Source organism: Sebastes fasciatus, chromosome 2, assembly GCF_043250625.1.
Source record: "Sebastes fasciatus isolate fSebFas1 chromosome 2, fSebFas1.pri, whole genome shotgun sequence".
NCBI classification, from domain to species: domain Eukaryota; kingdom Metazoa; phylum Chordata; class Actinopteri; order Perciformes; family Sebastidae; genus Sebastes; species Sebastes fasciatus.
Window position 1 is genome coordinate 42,586,107 of NC_133796.1, and position 20,614 is coordinate 42,606,720.

The 20,614-nt window shown below is 43.4% G+C and overlaps 1 protein-coding gene and 1 long non-coding RNA gene across 3 annotated transcripts in view; one reads left to right on the forward strand and one right to left on the reverse strand.

Annotated features, from left to right (window-relative positions):
• Positions 1-20,614, forward strand: part of LOC141760991 (Golgi apparatus protein 1-like) — a 61,829-nt gene that overhangs the window by 10,819 nt on the left and 30,396 nt on the right. For both annotated transcript variants that reach the window (XR_012592497.1, XM_074624148.1), the window contains exons 2-10: positions 7,340-7,369; positions 10,515-10,601; positions 11,086-11,301; positions 12,643-12,846; positions 14,136-14,207; positions 14,298-14,484; positions 15,922-16,139; positions 16,781-16,902; positions 18,560-18,661. Coding sequence is in view for 1 of the 2 variants with exons in the window: in XM_074624148.1 (XP_074480249.1) it covers positions 7,340-7,369; positions 10,515-10,601; positions 11,086-11,301; positions 12,643-12,846; positions 14,136-14,207; positions 14,298-14,484; positions 15,922-16,139; positions 16,781-16,902; positions 18,560-18,661 (1,238 nt within the window). In the remaining variant the exon portion in view is untranslated. The remainder of the gene's footprint in view (positions 1-7,339; positions 7,370-10,514; positions 10,602-11,085; positions 11,302-12,642; positions 12,847-14,135; positions 14,208-14,297; positions 14,485-15,921; positions 16,140-16,780; positions 16,903-18,559; positions 18,662-20,614) is intronic.
• On the reverse strand, positions 1,690-2,311 carry LOC141762196 (uncharacterized). The gene is made up of 2 exons (XR_012592748.1): positions 1,921-2,311; positions 1,690-1,750 (listed from the first exon to the last, which is right to left on the reverse strand). It is a non-coding gene; the product is annotated as an uncharacterized LOC141762196 (long non-coding RNA).

The following is a 20,614-nucleotide window of genomic DNA, read 5'->3' on the forward strand; positions in this document are numbered from 1 at the left end:
TTACAAGATTTGTATTTCTTCATATGTTCTTAGTATTTTTCTCACGGATTAACCCACAAGAAAAGATTATATTCATTTTAAATTGTATTTTTATGTAGAGTTTTTCCCAGGCAGTGTTTTGTTTCATTGTTTCACCAAATTTCATAAATTTAGGAGAGGGTTACAACCATTTCCGGTTTCCTGCAGGGGGCGCTATGACTATCACGCATAATACCACATATATGTCTTCAGGCCTGGTCCATTATCCAGCTTGTGAAGTTTGGAGCAGATTGGACTATGTACGACAAAGTTACAACAACTTCCTGTTTTTTGGCGAAGAAGCTTTTTCGCCGCCACGCCACGGCAACATGGTTCGATAACTTTTTGATCTTTTGATACATTTTCATCCCACAGGTCTTAAGATACTACTGACCAAGTTTCAGGTAGATCTGATTAATTTCTGAGGCAGTGTACATCAATGTGTAAAACATGATATTTCCTGTTACCACTAGGTGGCGCTATGACTGCGAGTCAAAATTTGCATATGGATGTTGTCAGACATGGACCTTTATCAGGCATGAGAAATTTGGAGCATATAGGTTAATGTACGACAAAGTTACAACAACTTCCTGTTTCTTGGCGAAAGGCGCTTATTCGCCGCCACGCCACGGCAACATAGTTCGATAACTTTTTGATCTTTGAGCAATTTTTCATCCCAAAGGTCTTAAGATACTACTGAAGTGGATCGGGTTAAGTCTCTAGGAGGAGTTCGTTAAAGTACAGCGGCTGGAAATGGTAAAAAACGCCATAAAATCCAATATGGCCGACTTCCGGTTGGGTTTACGGTATACCTCCAAGAGGGTTTTATTTACGTCTCATCATGGTACATATACCTACCAAATTTCGTAAATTTAGGGGAAACGTGTCGTCGGGGCTACTCAATAGGGGGCGCTAGCGAGCCAATTTGCCACACCCGAGCACGAAACCCATATCAGATATTTATTTCACGCACGTCTGACACGTGTGCAAAATTTCAAAACGCGTTCATTATCCCAAGCACCTCGTTTTCACGCTCAAAGACATAATAGAATAAGAATAATAATCATTTGAAATACAATAGGTCCTCGGACCGACTTTGTCGGTGCTCGGGCCCTAATAAGAAGAATAATAATCATTTGAAATACAATAGGTCCTCGGACCGACTTTGTCGGTGCTCGGGCCCTAATAATAATCATTTGAAATACAATAGGTCCTCGGACCGACTTTGTCGGTGCTCGGGCCCTAATAATCATTTGAAATACAATAGGTCCTCGGACCGACTTTGTCGGTGCTCGGGCCCTAATAATAATCATTTGAAATACAATAGGTCCTCGGACCGACTTTGTCGGTGCTCGGGCCCTAAATAATCATTTGAAATACAATAGGTCCTCGGACCGACTTTGTCGGTGCTCGGGCCCTAACTAGGCTGCCAAAGTGATATCATGACAGTACCTCCCCCTCAATGAGAGCCTCCAGGCGATCTTCCAGGCTTATCAGGATGAGCCTGATGAAACTCCCGAACCATGTCAGCATCCAGGATGCGGGAACGAGGTACCCAGGACCGCTCCTCTGGACCGTATCCCTCCCAGTCCACCAGATACTGAAGGCCCCGGCCTCGACGTCTAACATCCATTAGTCGTCTGACCGTATAAGCCGGCTGATTGTCAATGATCCGGGCGGGAGGAGGGGGATTGGTCGGAGGGACCAGAGGACTGGTGAGGACCGGTTTCAGCTGGGAAACATGGAAAGAAGGATGAATCCTTAAAGATTTTGGCAGGATGAGTCTGACAGTGGAAGGGTTAATAATTCTCTCAATTTCAAAAGGTCCAATGAAACGGGGAGACAGTTTTCTGGAGTCAGTTTTCAATGCAATATCTCTGGAGGACAACCAAACTCTCTGACCTGGGATGTAGACGGGAGCCGGGGTCCTGTGACGATCCGCGATCCTCTTGTTTCTCTCAGCTGTCCGAAGCAAAGCAGCCATAGTGTCTTTCCAAACCTTGCGGCAGCGTTGAAGGTGGTGTTGCACAGATGGCACAGCCAACTCCTCTTCTTGTGCTGGAAACAGTGGGGGCTGGTAACCTAATGAGGCCTCAAAAGGAGATACACCAGTGGCAGAAGATAGAGAATTATGCGCATATTCAATCCAACATAACTGTACTCCAAGAAGAGGGATTAGTAGCAGCGACACAACGTATGGCAGATTCCAAATCCTGATTAGCCCTCTCTGACTGTCCATTCGTCTGAGGATGGAAACCAGAAGACAGGCTGACAGTGGCTCCGAGGGCTTGACAAAAAGACTTCCAAACTTGCGAGATGAAACGACGTCCACAGGAATACCATGCAGACGAAAAACATGATTAGTCAGGAGCTCAGCCGTCTCATGTGCTGAAGGAAGCTTGGGAAGACCAATGAAATGAACAGCCTTGGAGAACCGATCAACAATGGTAAGTATTACTGTCTTACCATTAGAAGGTGGAAGACCGGTGACAAAGTCCAAGGCAATGTGGGACCAAGGGCGACCAGGAGTAGGTAATGGGCGGAGCAACCCCACAGACGGCCGATGAGATGACTTTCCCCGGGCACAGACTGTGCAGGCGAGGACGTATTCCTTGACGTCCCTCTCCATCGTGGCCCACCAGAAGTGTCGTCTGAGGAGTGACAATGTCCTACTCATCCCTGGATGGCAAGCGAACCGGGAAATGTGTCCCCACTGCAGGACCTGGGAGCGAACTGACACAGGAACAAACATACGATTAGCAGGGCCAGTACCTGGATCCGGTTCTTCACGTTGAGCCTCTCGGACCGCTGACTCAACCTCCCAGGTTAACGTCCCCACCACCAAGGCTGCCGGCAGAATGGTGTCAGGAACATTTGGTGATTCCTCTGACGAAAACTGCCGGGACAAAGCGTCAGGCTTGATGTTCTTGGAACCAGGGCGGTAAGTAATGGTGAAGTTGAATCGACCAAAGAATAAAGCCCACCGAGCCTGGCGGGAATTCAGTCGTTTGGCTGACTGGATGTAGGCAAGATTCTTGTGATCAGTCCATACAATAAACGGAATCTCCGAACCCTCCAACCAGTGTCTCCATTCCTCCAGGGCCAACTTCACTGCCAACAGCTCTCGATTCCCCACATCGTAGTTACTCTCAGCTGGAGACAGGCGTCGAGAGAAAAAAGCACAGGGATGTAGCTTCTTATCGGGTCTGGAGCGTTGGGAGAGAACAGCCCCCACACCAATGTCCGAGGCATCAACCTCCACGACAAACTGAAGAGAAGAGTCAGGTTGCACCAGGATGGGTGCGGACGTAAAGCGGTCCTTTAATAAGACAAACGCCTGATCCGCCTCAGGAGTCCAGCGAAAAGGAACAGCAGGAGATGTGAGCCTGGTCAGTGGCGCAGCAATTCTGCTGTAATCACGGATAAACCGGCGGTAAAAGTTGGCGAATCCAAGGAAGCGTTGTAAGAGCTTTCTGGAGGATGGTTCAGGCCACTCTGCCACCGCCTTGATCTTGTCCGGATCCGTCTTCACCTGCCCACTCTCAATGATGTAACCAAGGAATCCAACAGAGCTTACGTGAAACTCGCACTTCTCAGCCTTCACAAACAGCTTGTTCTCCAGTAGTCTCTGGAGCACTTGGCGCACATGAAGCTGGTGTTCTGCGAGATCAGAGGAAAAAATCAAAATGTCATCCAGGTAGACAAACACAAACCGGTCCAAAAAATCTCTCAAAACATCATTAACCAGTGCTTGAAACACTGCAGGAGCGTTAGTCAGTCCAAAAGGCATCACTAAGTACTCGAAGTGACCCAGTGGTGTGTTGAATGCTGTCTTCCATTCATCTCCTTCCCGAATCCGTACCAGATGGTACGCGTTTCGCAGATCCAGCTTGCTGAAGACAGTGGCTCCCTGTAGTGGTTCAAAAGCAGAACTGATTAATGGCAGAGGGTACTTGTTCTTTACCGTGATATTGTTTAACCCTCGGAAATCAATACACGGGCGGAGAGTCTTGTCTTTCTTGCTAACAAAAAAGAATCCTGCCCCTAGAGGCGAAGAGGAAGGTCTGATGATGCCTGCAGCCAGAGAGTCATTAATGTAGGTTTCCATAGCGCCTCTCTCAGGACGTGACAGATTGTACAGGCGGCTTGAAGGCAGAGTGGTACCAGGTAGCAGCTCAATAGCACAATCATATGGACGATGAGGAGGCAAAGATAAGGCTCTCTCCTTACTGAAAACCTCCCCGACATCATGATATTCAGTAGGCACAACAGACAAGTCAGGAGGAACACAGAGCGGAGAAGCAACACTGATCTCTACAGGTGGTAAAGCCGACTGCAAGCACGAGGAATGACAAACTACTCCAGCCCATAATCTTACTGATCAACCAGTCGATCTGGGGTGTCCGAGAACAAGAGGAGTCTTAGGGGCAGAGAAAACAAAAAACTGTATTAGCTCACGGTGGTTACCAGACAGAATTAGAGACAGAGGTTCAGTGCGGTGAGTTACTAATGCTAAAGACTTGCCGTCTAAAGCACAGACTCTGACAGGAGACTCAAGGGGTTCAATGCTGATGCCAGCCTGAGAGACTAACTCAGCATCTAAAAAACTCTGCTCTGCACCGGAGTCAATCAATGCTAACAGGGGCAAGGACATTTTACTCATACACAGTTTAGCAGGAATTTGAGTTCGAGGTTTAGTGGTGGTGGGGACGTCAGTCTTACTCACCAGTATCCCCACAGCTACTGGTGAGCCCGCTCTTTTGGGCGGAGAGGACATGCAGCAAGGAAATGTCCGACTTGACCACAGTAGATACACTCACCCGCTCGGATCCGTCTCCGATGTTCAGCGGGAGTGAGATTAGCCCGACCCACCTGCATGGGTTCATCAGACTGAGCAGAGAAGCTGGGACCGAAACCGTGAGTCTCTGACGGGCCGGAGGCAACTCTCGCGAGAGTAGAGGTAGCAGCAAAGGAGTTCACGGAAGTGTGGGATTTGTAGTTCTTCTCCCGGCGTCTCTCCCGCATACGGTTGTCCAGTCTTAAACTAACTCTCTTGATACCCTTATTAATCTGTCTAGATTAATAAGGGTATCAAGAGAGTTAGTTTCATCACGGACAGCAAGTTCATCTTTTAACTGCTCACACAAACCGTGTAGAAAAACTCCTCTTAATGCCTCGTCATTCCAGCCTGCCTCTGCTGCCAGAATCCGGAACTCCACAGAATAATCCGCCACACTTCTTTGATTCTGTTGTAGGTTAAGCAAACATTTAGCAGCATCTCCAATACAGACAGGGTGATCAAACACTTTCTTCATTTCACTCATGAAACGATCATAGGACACAGAATTGATTTCCCCTCCTCCCAACATTGCTTCAGCCCAGTCCAGTGCTCTCCCTCTTAACAGTCCTGTAACATACGCTACCTTGCCTTGGTCTGTGGTGAAGGTGACTGGTTGTCGGGAAAAAAACAGAGAACATTGGAGCTGGAATCCTTTACATCTTCCTAAATCACCGGCATATGGTTCAGGTGGGGGAACAGGTGATTCTCTGAGTGGCTGAGGCGGAGGAGGAGGAGGCAGAGCGGGGGATGGGGCTAATTGGCCTGAGATTGTCTCCAAACATTTCCCCATCTGAGAAATTTGGATACCTAAGGCTTGTTGGGTCTCCAATAAACCCTGAAGTAACTGGTGATGTTGTCCTAATAAATTATCATGGCTGGAAACAGCCTTCTGAATTGCATTTGTGTCTGCTGAGTCCATTTTGAGGGCCAGATCGTTCTGTTATGATCTTGTTCACCAAAAGCGTGGACTCAATTGCAGGCACAAACACAAGTCTTTTGAAGGTGTAACAAATATTAATTTATTACAATAATATAAAAGGAACTGTGAACAGGGCTGGAGTTCCTGGAGGTAAGGATCCAGGTCGAGGAGGAGCAGCGTGTAGGAGTGAGCAGGCAGGTTGGTTCCAGGAAGCAGCAACAGCTGACAGGTGAACAGACCTGAACAGAGGACAAAACAGGGTGAATCCAAAAATCCAAAACACGAGCATGAACAAGTCAAAAAGCCAAAATACAAGGGAGCCTGAATACGTCATGTACCACTGTGGGTGACGGAACGATCTGGCGATGACTGGCAGGAAAACCGGGGTAGATATACTGCAGGTGTGTGTGATGATTGGTAAATTGCTGTCAGCTGCTCCAGCAGTGCCTGCCCAGGAGAAGGAGGAGGAGGAAGAAGGCCACGCCTCCCAACACACTGACAGACTAGACAAAACAGGGAAAAACACACAGGAAACAAAAGGGCAGGGAAACAGAGGAAACACAAGGAAAACTAGGCTGCCAAAGTGATATCATGACAGGTGGATCATGTTGGGTCTCTAAACTATGGTGTACGGTCTAAGACCTGCTATATGTGGATATAAAGCGTCTTGAGATAACTTCTGTTGTGATTATACGCTATATAAAAATAAATTGAATTGAATTGAATTGTGGACTCTAAATGTCCCGTAGGTGTGAATGTGAGTGTGAATGGTTGTCTGTCTCTATGTGTCAGCCCTGTGATAGTCTGGAGACCTGTCCAGGGTGAACCCTGCCTTCACTCAGGTATCGGCTCCAACCCCCCCCCCCCCCCCCCACCCACCCCGCGACCCCGAATGGGATAAGCGGTTACAGATAATGGATGGATGGATGGGACTTTTATTTTTGTGGGATGACCGATGCACTTGCTTCTTTGTCTTATGGACACAAACACACACAAAGAGCTTGACTCTGCACGGCGGTTGCTTTATGCAGTATGTACTGGTATGTACTTATATACAGTAATCTTCCCAAAACAGGATGGATATCATGTGGATTTTGATTCTGATTTTTAAGTGAATGTAAATATGTGATATTAATACTGCTCTGTTTTAGCGGTCTGCTCATTTATAAAAAAGACCTAATGACCTCCTTCTCTCTCTCTTTGAGGGGCAACAATACAATAATATAGTTGATTTATGTTCAAATTACATTTTGACCTAATTAGCTAACAACCTTATGGCGGATATTTAAATATAAAATCAATCAACCGGAGATTATTTATAAAGGGCAGGTTCATCTGCGTTCTTTTGCGGCTTTTTTCAAATGGAAACGCCCACTCAGCCGTTAGCAAAAAGCAGTGATGTAGGTTACCAAAGTAAGCTAATCAATAAAGTAATGAATAATGTGAATGCTAATCTCAAGCATTTCCATCTCCTAATCAAACCTTCTCGTTCAGTCAAGATGTTTTAATTCACCTGAAGAAAACAGCGTTTGACCTCTTTCTTTCTCTCTGTCTTTCTGCAGGAATCTGAGATTGCTCCTGACTGTAACCATGTAAGTATTTACTCCCAAACACACACACACACACACACACACACACACACACACACACACACACGCACACATACACACACACACAGAACTTTTTCTTTGTTAGATAATTCAAAGGAGAGAGAGAGAGACAGGAAACGGGAGAGAATCTGTTTACTGGGTCTAATTGCAGTGGTGAAAAATATAAATTTGGAAAAAAGAAGTTCGGAAACTTGTGTTTGGTGGATTATTTCTCTGTTGTTACAATGCTAATGGTCATTGTATTTTACATGGTTGGAAAGCCTGTTTATTTACCTTCACAATGATGTCCAACTTGTAAGGATCATGCATTTGTGGGATGAGCAGCACAGCTGATTATGTGGGGAGCGCCTAAGAAAAATGTTCAAAAATGCTCCGTCAATGGTAAACAGTGTATTCTCCTGTTGGTATTGACTCTTGTTTTGAGTTGTTTTGGTGGATTGGATGATTGAACTCTCTATCAGTAACAAGGAACAAACAAGACATATTGGCTATTTTACACTTTATTCATTTAATACACCGTCAGGAGCCTCAGTAGCGGTGGAAGATCCATACGCAGCCAAAACAGCCTGACACCTCCTCCTCATGCTGGTCACCAACCTGGTCACACGTTGCTGTGGGATGGCGTTCCATTCCTCAACCAGGATTCGTTGCAGGTCAGCCAACGTGGTTGTGTTGGTCACTCTAACACGTACAGCACGCCCAAGCTGATCCCACAAGTGTTGAATTGGGTTGAGGTGTAGACTCTTGGCAGGCCCTTCCATTCTCTCTACTCCCACATTGTGGAGGTAGTCTGTGATAACCCTGGCTCTGTGGGGGTGAGCGTTGTCATCTTGGAGGAGGAAGTTAGGTCCCAGATTGTGGAGATATGGGATCGCCACTGGCTGCAGAATCTCATCCTGATATCTCACTGCATTGAGATGGCCTTCAATGATGACAAGCCTCGTTTTGCCAGTGAGGGAGATGCCGCCCCACACCATGACACTGCCCCCACCAAAAGCTGTTACTCCATCGGTGCAACAATCAGCATAGCGTTCTCCACGTCGTCTCCATACTTTGACCCTGCCATCTGACTTTCACAGACAGAACCTGGACTCATCACTGAACATGACATTCCCCCACATGTTCAGGTTCCATTGTCTGTGTTGTCGACACCAGCGCAAACGGGCCTGACGGTGAAGGGCAGTCATTGCAGGCTTCCTGGTAGCCTTATGACAATACACTGTTTACGATTGGCAGAGCATTTTGGAACATTTTTCTTGGGCACTGCCCACATGATCAGCTGTGCTGCTCATCCCACAAATGCATGATCCTTACAAGTTGGGCATCATTGTGAAGGTAAATAAACAGGCTTTACAACCATGTAAAATACAATGACAATTAGCATTGATACAACAGAGAAATAATCCACCAAACACAAGTTTCCGAACTTTTTTCCCCCGGTTTATATACAGTAAGTATATTTACTCAAGTATTGTACTGTACTGTACTGTACTGTACTGTACTGTACTGTACTTAGGTATTGCACTTTTTTCTCCGCTACATTTATTTCATAACTTCAGTTACTTTGCAGATTCAGATTACCAATACAAAATATAATCAACCATCAATTTATGATGTAATATTACAGATTATATTATTATTTATTAATCACAGGGGGGAAATTCATGAGATACTCAGCAGTAAATATTACGTAATAATAAGTATTTAAAATTAGCTCAACCTTTACCAGCTGCAACGTTAAAGTGGCCATAATTAATGTCATTAATTACACTTGTGATTAAAAGCCCCCAACTCTCATTGTATGTTAACAGGAAACTAGGGGTTAACCTAGTTTTTCAAAATAAAAGCCCTCAACTCTTATTGTGTGTTAACAAGAGACTAAACATTCCTCACGGCCCCACAATCACCATGGCAACCACTGACAGACACACGTGTGAGTGTGTGTGTCAAATAGAGACATGAGGAGGACATGACAAACATTATATATCAGCGTATATAGTAATAAGAGGAGCGAAATTCACACTAGCCAATCACAGCAAATGTAGGCATTTTCAAAACTATGTAAATATTATATATCAGTGAATAGGCCTATAGTGATATCTGCCTGTGCCTCTGGCTCAGGACACTTAAACCATAATTGCTCCCGAAGGCATAGCCATCGGTGTGTGAATGAGTATTTAGACCAGCACCAGGCACACTGTTATACTCTCTAGTTATAATATAATAAACAGTATATTATTCTGGAATGGACCATTCTGCATGACTACTTTTGGTACTTTAAGTATATTGTGATGATAATACTTTTGTACATTAACTTAAGTAAAATTTTGAATGCAGAACTTTTACTTGTAAGTCTTTCTACATTGTAGTATTACTACTTTTATTTAAGTAAAGGATCTGAATACTTCTTTGTCTCTTCTCTATTAAGCATCAATAATGTCCCTTCACCTGTTGCCGTCTACACTCTAAAAAGTAAAAGATCGCTGAAGAATCCTCATCCTTACGTACGACCATAACTGATGACCTTCCCAAACTTTCCCGCCCTCTAACATTCAGTATGAGGCTTCTCTTGTTGTTGTTTAAAGCTTGCCTCGGTGTCCTCTGGATGATAAACCTTCAGTGTTCAGAGTTCACTGCAGTTAACGACAGACAGCTTTATGAAACGCTGCAAGGTTAATGGACCACTTGGACTGTCTTTATTACAGCACTGGAAAGCGCTGGCTGCAATTAACATGTCACTCACACACACACACGCACGCACGCACACACACACACACACACACACACACACACACACACACACACACAGTGGTTTTGTTTTGGGGTTATTTTCTGGGCGGTCTGACTGTCAGTAGCTGTTATCTGTTAGCTGCTGCAGCTGGACCCTCGTTGGCAGGAAAACAATAAACACATAAATACACAAGAGAAGAGAATCTAGAGACAAGAGACAATTGGAAACTTATTTACATAATTAAAGCAATCCAAAATGACTGCTAGTGTTAGTTTTGGGGATGCCAATTAGCCGATCTGCACGGTCACCGTCCTCCTCTGTGTCTCTACTGTGTCTCTACTGTATACATGTGAAATGATGAATCTTTAATGTTTTTTGTTCCTCTCTCTCTCTCAGCTCCTGTGGAACTATAAACTCAATTTGACCACAGATCCAAAGTTTGAGTCAGTGGCCACGGAGGTCTGCAAGAGCACCATCGCTGAGGTCAGTGTGCACCGCAGACGAGGCAATTTCCTGTCAAATTTAACGGGCTTATTATACCGCCGTGACAGCATAGTCAGGGTATATATAGCGCTCAGCGTGTCCGTCCGTCCTTCCGTCCGTTCTTCCGTCCGTTCTTCCGTCCGTTCGAGTGTCACAATTTCGTTTAACTTGGAAACTATTTACAGTAACTTAGGAACTTCACTTTTGGTATGATGGTTGACAGTGTGGTCCAGTTGTGCCTTTTTGGGGTTAGAAGTTCAGGGTGCCCAAAACTTTTGAAATTTTGTCTAAAAGCTGTGATTTTTTTTTACTTCAGTTTCGTTTCCAGAGCAGAACTCGTTCATTAGTTCCAAAAGGGCAAAACCGTTGGCCCTACTTTAGTAGGGGTCAAGCAGTGAGCGGGGTGTGTGAGCCATGCTCACTCTTGCCTTGTTGACTTATCACAGTATGAACTTAATAAAAGTCACATGTTTGATACCTCCAGATAAAGGAGTGTAACGAGGAGGAGCGAGGGAGGGGCTACCTGGTGTCCTGCCTGGTGGATCACCGTGGCAACGTCAGCGAGTACCAGTGCAACCAGTACATCACCAAGATGACCAGTATCATCTTCAGCGACTACAGACTGATCTGCGGCTTCATGGACAAATGTAAAGAAGACATCAACACCCTGCGCTGCGGCAGCATCAACGTGGGACACAAGGTGAGCGTGTTTTATTTGGTTTTGTTGTTTTGGCTGATGAGGTTTGAAAAGGTCCAGTTACTAGTTATTCTGGTAGCTTTCAACCACGTCACATAGTCTATATAAAGGCGGTTAGCTTAGCTTAGCATAAGGAGCAGAAGCAAGAGGAAACAGCTAGCCTAGCTCTGTCCAAAGTAGGGCTGGACCAAATAGTTCAAAGCTTCATTTATAACGTTGACATTCAAATTCAAAATCAACATTTGAATGCTGCACAGCTTTTTTTAATTGTGCATATCTATTCATTCTGTTTAACGCCGGTATTTGTGTACAGTTGCAGATAAAGATCAGGCTACACTAATATTATCAGTATTACACTATTTGTAGAGTTAGATTCCAGTGGTAGCTGCGTAGGACTGTTTCCGACTCGTGTGATCCAAACATTTCCAATAACTCCAAAGCGTTGTAGAGTCCAAAAGTCAAAATGTATTGAAAAAAGATGGACGTAATCATTTCCAAAACTCACAACAGGTTTTTATCTAATGAAATATTCTGCTCCAATCCATATTTATTGGCGTTTAGCCTTTCAAAAACAACATTTCACAGCGGTCAACAAACGGTTTGCTCTCCTGCTTGCCGCACAGAAAGGGAGGAACGCACTGACGAGTTATATTCATTAAATAAAGTTGATTTAATAAAAAAAAAAGACTAACTTATTTTGGCCGATGAATCACCTTATTCAAATTGAAGATTTTGTTTTAGGATTTTTTTTAGGGTGATGACGTCATAAAATATGGCAACAGACATTTGAAGCTTCATTCGAAAACCTCTATAAAAACATCAAACTTCAAAAGAATAAGACATTCGATACAGCCCTAGTCCATAGACTTAAAGATCCTCCCACCAGCACCTCTAAAGCTCACCAATTAACACGTTGCATCGTATTTGTTTAATTCCTACAAAAAAACAAATGTAAAAAAGACAAGTTGTGACTTTACGTGGAGTTACTTTATCCTGAATAATCTCCAGGACACAGCTGACGTAGTTTTCCATTGTTGTTATTTGTTTAATTTTTCTCATTCTAGCAACTGCAAAATAATACTTCTCCTTTATGTACCATGTACTTTATTATCCCCAGTTAGTTTTTTGTAATCCATTGTACAGCTTTGAGATGTTTCTGTGACCTGGATCTCACCCAAGGAACTGAACACATCTTGGTTGTCAGTGTTTTAGATGAACTGAACACATATTTGTTGTCAGTGTTTTAGATGAACTGAAAACTCTTAATTGAGGTTCTGGTTTTGTGTTGGCAGCAAAGAAATTGTCATTACTCACTCATCCTCATTTCTCGTCGTTCCTTGTCAGGACGTCCACTCCCAGGGCGAAGTCATCGCCTGTCTGGAGAAGGCGCTGGTGAGGGAGGCGGAGCAGCAGGATCATATTCGTCCAATCAAAGAGGAGTGTCAGAAGGCGATCCTGCGTGTGGCGGAGCTGTCGTCAGACGACTTCCACCTCGACCGACATCTTTACTTCTCCTGTCGAGACGACCGTGAGAGATTCTGTCAGAATGTAAGGAGCGTGTCCTTCGCTGGTTCCTGCAGGATTTTATACTTTAAAAAAAGATCATATTGAAATTATACATTATTGGGTTACAAATAAATTAGAATCAGTCAAAACACAAATACTATGTGGAAATGACAACGTCATTACAATTTACTCAAACCAAGTATTCACACTAACTTCTGGCTGTTAAAAAAGACATAAATTAGAAAGTACTGCAGAGTGTGCAATCCTTTGAATTTGTTGTTTTAATATAAACTGTAACGCTCTTTTTAATTTATTTTTAATAATATTTAGATATTTTTATTGTACATTATTCTATTCTATATTTATGTTTCTCAAATTTTGCAGTACTTGCTTTTTATTTTTTATTTTCTCTTGCTATTGTTATGCACCAAAAGACCAAGGCAAATTCCTTGGATGTGGAAACTTTTCATTCAGGTAATTGCAGTAGTTTAAATGTCCAAAAATCTCCCTTGTTGCAGTGTCAAAGGAACATTTGCCACCATTATGTGGATGTCTAATCAGTGTTGATGGTAAATGTAGTTGATTGAAGCAATACATTTCTCAGTGTGTGCTATATTGACAGAGAAAGCTGACAGTGATGTAGTTGGAGACACGGAAGAACTACATGCTGCTATTTCAGGCGGCTCTAGATGCTGCTCCAAAACAGAATTCCCTTGTTCACAGTCAAAACACTGTGAAGAGTATCCTCGTCCATAACATCCTCTGCACTCATACTTTGGGATGACATTTTCACAGGTTATCCTTTAACCAGAAGGTTGGCGGTTTAATCCCCGGTTCCTATTGTCTACATGTCCAAGTGTTGAGCGAGACGCTGAACCTCAGGTTGCTCCCCGGGTGCTTCACAGCAGCTCTCTGCTCATACATTTCTTAGAATGTGTTAAATACAGAGGTCAAATTTCAAGTGTGTACCTGTATGTTTATGACAAATATAATATAGTTTAAGGCTGTGGCTGCATTAGCAGTGCAAGAAGCTAGAGCGCAATGCATCCTGGTACATGTAGGCACTGCTGACACAGGAATTTATTGCTTCAATCGACTACATTTACCATCAACACTGATTGGACATCCACATAAAAGCTGGTGAATTTTCTGTTTCTTTCAAAAATTCCTGGATCCTTGGCCAATCGGAAAACTTTCCACCAAATCCATGAAAATATGTTTACAGGTTTGTTCTGTTAACTAACAAACACACATAAAGCCCTAGGCGGAGGTTATTATCGCTAGTTAATTAGCTGCTATACTGTGGTATCTTTTGTTCCTCCTCTCCACAGACTCAGGCCGGAGAAGGGAAAGTCTACAAGTGTCTGTTCAATCACAAGTTTGAGGAGGCCATGTCAGAAAAGGTACAACCAACTCAGTTGTGTTTTGGGATAATAGTGAGCTTGTTTTGGTCACTGATACTCCCCTCTTCCTCCTCTCCTCTTCCTCCACAGTGCCGTGACGCTCTGACCACCCGTCAGAAGCTGATCTCTCAGGACTACAGAGTCAGTTACTCTCTGGCTAAAGCCTGTAAGATGGATCTGAGGAAGCAGCGCTGCAGCCTGGACACCAACCTGCCACGAGCCCGCGAGGCCCGGCTGTCGTATCTGCTGCTGTGTCTGGAGGCCGCTGTGCACCGAGGTAAGTGGGGGGAGGACGGGGTGGGGTGGGATTTATACCTCCTGACAAACCTCATTAACAGCAGCAGGCAGCTGTTTATAGCCAAAAAGCTCAGCAGACAGACGGAGTTAGCAGTTAGCTAATGAAGACAGCAGAGCAGTTAGAAGCTGAAGAGACAGATATTTTTCTCTGGAGTTGGTGGAGACCAAAACGGAGCTAAAAGGAGAGTAAATATTGGACTTAACATTCATCTAGTGGACACAAACATGACTCCACACATGAATGCTAATGTTGCCCCACCTGCAAGTTCCCGCTCGCCCCATAGACTTTACATTGTGATGACGTCACAGATTTTTAAATTGCTTTTCTTGGCTCGAGGAAAGTTTTACAGATATAAAACCTGCATGGATCAAAAGAGTCCTGACAACAGTTTTACAGACGTCTCTTTAACAATGGTGGTCTATGGGGAAAATGCTTTTTGGGCCGCAGGGGGAACCGTGAGTGGCCACTGGAAAATATTGGAAGCAAGGCTGAACTGTGGCTCCATATCCAGCTCTTATTACACATACATGCTCACACAGCCATATTAACTTTATGAAGTGATACTATGTCAGTGTTGTGTTTACATGATGCCCCGCACCCAAAAAAAGTGGCAAAAAAAGTAAATGAATGCAGCTTTAAAGGTGTTTCTCAGTGGGGTTATATGAGGTATAATCCATAGCCAGTGTATTACTTAAAATAGATGACAGTGGGCACGCCCTCAGCATCGAGAAACTGACAGGAGTACCAGCATGGGAGCAAAGCAATACAGTGCTGTGGACGGAGACGGCAGAAAAACATATTTTAGCTTCTTCAAAGAAAGGCTCAACTAAAAAAAAAAAAATCTATATCCGATTAAGTGTACTCTATATTTAGAATGTTTTCAACACTTTATCTTGCAGTCAGACAGCCCTTTCCTTCTCCTTCCCGACGGGGAACTGAACTGAAAGTGAAACTTATCTATGCTCTCCCCAAAGCCAGCAGACTCAGATGACAAAAACAGTATAGATACATTTCATTTCATTTCAGTTCAGTTCAGCGACGGAAAACATTCTAAATAAAGCGTACACTTAAACGGATATCAATTTCTTTAGGTGAGCCTTTCTTTTAGGTGTCTATAATACATTTTCCTGCTCGTCCACAGCAGTACATTGCTTTGCTCCCGTGCTGGTACTCCTGTTTGTTTCTCCAGACTGGAGGCGTGCCGACCGTCATCTACTGTAGGTAATACACTGACCATGGATAATACCTCATACGAGCCCACTTCAAAACACCCAAACTATCCCGTTAAGTAAGAAGAAAATTTGTATTATTCTAATGTTAATAAAATGCAAATGCTGTACATGCAAAGAAGGGTTTGAAATGATGTGTCGTCGGGGCTTAACTGTGTCAGTAATAGTTTGATCTCGTGCTGTGCAGGTCGTCCGGTCAGCGGCGAGTGTCAGGGGGAGATGCTGGACTACCGGCGGATGCTGATGGAGGATTTCTCCCTGAGTCCGGAGATCGTGCTTCACTGCCGGACGGAGATCGAGGCTCACTGCTCCGGACTGCACCGCAAAGGCCGCACACTGCACTGCCTGATGAGGATCGGACGCGGCGACCGCAGCACCACCGTCGACAGCGTCTGCCAGAGCGCCGTAAGACAACCGCAGTTCCTATCGCTGTGATCCTTCATTGTTAAAGAGATACAAACAGCTGAGAGGCAGGACTTTTTGTGTGTGGTCTGGGGCTTTTTATTCTTAATAATTAATGTAAAAACAGTTTTTGGAATAAATCTAAAACCACTCTGCATAAATCATCCAAGCTTTCAGATTTTCTACACAAAATGTCTTGTGGTGAAAACTGCCAGTTCAGTTTTTATTAAGATTGTTAAACAGCTGTATGAAGTCCTCCAAAAACGTAAAGCTTTAATAACTCTTTTCTACGTGCCATTTTTCCCCATGATTGTGTCAAAAAGAGATTTTCAGCCTGTAGATACTCAGACCAAACTGGACATTCTGCTTTCTAGCTAAAGTACTTATAATTTATGGGATATTCTACAAGAAAATAAATGTTTGTAAATGAAAATATAATCTGTTTTTGTCACACACACTTACAGTAAATAATACAAACTAATATTTTATGAATTATCACATAAATTAGACAGCATTGTTCATCATATATCATGAACAGACTGTATGTCTTCATAGGTTGTTTATCAATTAATAAAATATAGAAATAGAAATAAAATCCAGCTGCTGACATTTAATGTTTTTTCTACTCTTTGTTTTGGCTGCAGCTGCAGACTTTGATCCAGTCTGCCGACCCCGGAGCAGACTACCGGATTGACCGAGCGCTCAACGAGGCCTGCGAGTCCGTCATCCAGACCGCCTGCAAACACATCCGCAACGGAGACCCAATGTGAGCTGCTTACGCACGCACGCACGCACGCAGTCGGTGTCCGAAATTAACTTTTTGACTCACTGGCCAAGGTGACTGGTAGATGAAAAAATCCACCATCCAAGCATAATTTCTACCAGCTAAAATAAGAAATTTCCTTTTTGTGTTACATTTATATTTGTTTAAGTACATTTCATTGAGACAATACTGATATATGCTGTATATAATTATGTTGAATACAAACTAAGAGAAGAAACCAGAGCAATATTTAAAGCAAATCAATTTAAATATATTGACAGTTAATCAATTCAAGCCTGACTACTAGGCTTGGGCGGTATCTATTTTGTATACCTTCCTGACATTTCACCGGGTAAAGGCTACCAGAGGTGGGACCAAGTCACAAGTAAGTCTCAAGTCAGTGCACTCAAGTCCCAAGTCAAGTCCCAACTCAGATCTTGAGTCCTAAACAAGCCATATAGTCACATAGTCTTCACCATTTAACAGCAGAGGAACTGGATCCAATTGGTTCTCAGTAACATAACGTCAGTTCTTCATGGTTTTCTCCTGAAACTTCATTGTATGCTGTTGGATTGGTTCAAACTAAGTGGATCTGGGGAGTTAAGTGTAAGGTAATCAAGTCCCAATAACATTCACTGGAAATAAAGAGTCCAGAGTTCAATAAAAAAACACCACTTTTCAGAGATTTAGCAATAAGCAACAAAAGATACAAATTCAGTTTGTTCAGTTCAGTTCAGTTTTTCTCAGCAAGTGAATCCTCTCCTCAAACAAATCCATAAATGATCTCTGATCAGCTTATTTAGTTCAGTTATTTCCATACCAGTGAATCATCTTCTCGAACAAATCAATAAAGGATCTCTGAAAAAGTAAACAAACCCAACATCTCCGAAGCTGTTGCATTGCGCTGTTGTGTGTGTGTCAAACTCCGAAACACTGAAAGCAGAGGACAGAAGCAGCGCGCCCGTAACCTTAAATGACACTAAAACATGGTAGAGACTCTCAGTGTAACCGAACCTAGTTTTTATATCATGACCAACATGATTTTGGTACAAATGTTTACCCACCAGTGCGGCGGATAGCCTCCAGAGAGTTCCTCGCCAAACATCTACCCACATTTGGCGCTTTGCGGATGTTAATTTCATCGTACGGTACCTTTGGTACTGTAGAGGAAGAGTACCGTCACCTTTTTTGATTTTTGGCATCGAATTGGTTCTTGTGACATCCCTAACACACGCACGCACGCACGCACGCACGCACGCACGCACGCACGCACGCACGCACGCACGCACGCACGCACGCACGCACGCACGCACGCACGCACGCACGCACGCACACACACAGGGCGGCTGCGGCTCAGAGGGTAGAGCAGGTTGTCCACCAATCGGGGGGTCTGTGGTTCGATCCCTGGCTGCTCCGGGTCACATGTGTCCTTGAACAAGAAACACTTAACCCCAAATTGCTCCCAAAGGCAAAGAAAGAAAAGCGCTATATAAATGCAAGTCCATTTACACACACACACTTTATGTCAAATAATCTCAACTTTAAATGATCATTTTGTTCTTTAAACTTGAAGTGTGTATGTCCCAAATAGACACTGGTTCATCATCTGATTGTGTGTGTGTGTGTGTGTGTGTGTGTGTGTGTGTGTGTGTGCATGTAGGATCCTGTCGTGCCTGATGGAGCACCTGTACACGGAGAAGATGGTGGAGGACTGTGAACACCGGCTGTTGGAGCTGCAGTATTTCATATCCAGAGACTGGAAGTGAGTCTGAATCCATTAGCAGCTAAAGTTCTTCTTCTGCTCTTCTTTACCTTTTAACATGACTGACACAACAATTAATATTCCACTGATACACAAATACAGACAGTAGTTTGACAACATTATCTGAACTCAAGGTCCATTTACTTGCTTTTTGTGGAGTCTTCAACAGATATGGAGACAGCCCAGCTGTCATCACATGACCTAAATGTGGAATTTGTATGTTAGCACAAAATTTTTTGTGTTTAAAGGAACATTGTGTAGGATCTGGTGTTATCTATCGGTGAGGTTGCAGATTACAACTTCTCCTGTGTGCCAAGCGTGTTGGAGAGCTACAGTGGCCCACACGAAAATGCGAATGTCCCTCTCTAGAGCCAGTCTTTGTAAGAGTAGCGTAGGTCATTTGGAGCAGAGTTTGGTTTGTCCGTTCTGGGCTACTGTAGAAACATGGAGGACTCAGTGGAGAGGACCCGCTCCCTATGGAGATATAAACGGCTCATTCTAAGGTAACGAAAACACAATGATTCTTATTATCAGGTGATTATACACTAAAGGAAACATACTTATTAATATTATATTCAATTTCTGCCAATAGATCCCCCTAATTGTTACACACTGGTCCTTTAAGCATAAGTTATCAAGTCGGGTATTGTCCATGCTGGCTCACTGAAATGGCTGTGACACACTAAATAGAATGGCACCATAATTCATTTGATCAATTACACCTGTGTTTAGCCCAGGGTTATTATAGTTAACTAAAACTTCAAAATAAGCAGCGAAAAACATTTTTGGTGAACTAAAACTAAATAAAAACTATATCCTTTAAGAAAAACTAAAACTAAACTGAAACGATGTTGCCTGGGGAAAAAGCTGCTCAAATTAAAATGAATGTAAATTCATTTCAGTTTTAGTATTTTAGTTCTAATATATCACTTCCAAAAAAAGGAGACGACATGAATTTCTGTCAACTCTCGTGACCTTCCAGGAGACGGCGCTATGACGCAATTGCTTTACTAAAGTAGCGTGAAGATTAAACATTAAACATTATAGACATTCCTTATTTTGTATGTATATGCAGCTACATACTTGTGAGACATTTAAGCTGGCCCTAACTAAAACAACATATATGGACTTGCATTTATACGGCGCTTTTCTAGTCTTCCGACCACTCAAAGCTCTTTACACTACATGTCAGTTTTCACCCATTCACCCACTGATGGCAGAGGCTGCTAAGGTGCCAACTTTGCCCATCAGGATCTAATCTAAATAATCATTCACACACCAAGAACAATTTGGGGTTAAGTGTCTTGCTCAAGGACACATCGACATGTGACCCGGAGCAGCCGGGGATCGAACCCCCGACCTTCCGATTGGTGGACGACCTGCTCTACCCTCTGAGCCACAGCCGCCCAAAAAAATATATAAAAACTAAACCTTTCTGGAAAACTAAACTAAAACTAGCAAACACACTCTGAAAACTAACTAAACTAAAATGAAACTGTGACTCACAACTATGAGATTAATGATGGAAAGATAGATAGATGGATGGATGGATGGATGGATGGATGGATGGATGGATGGATGGATGGATGGATGGATGGATGGATGGATGGATGGATGGATGGATGGATAGATAGATAGATAGATAGATAGATAGATAGATAGATAGATATTGTTTCCTCAGACTTTAACCTCCAAATTGTGACCTTATACTCCTTTGGAAGTCTAAATATGAATCTCAGAATATTGGCATAAATCCTAAATTTTGGACTTTAATCTGCATATAATTTGTTTTCCCATTAGCAACGGTTTTCAAGTCTGAGACTGGGGGCCCCCCCTCAGACAAACCTTAGAAAAAGGCCCCCCCCCAGCCTCCTTAGTTTACTTGCTTAGTTTCGATCAATTCCTGAATGCCTATAGGATCATGGTTATGTTATTTGATCCCATAGACACTCA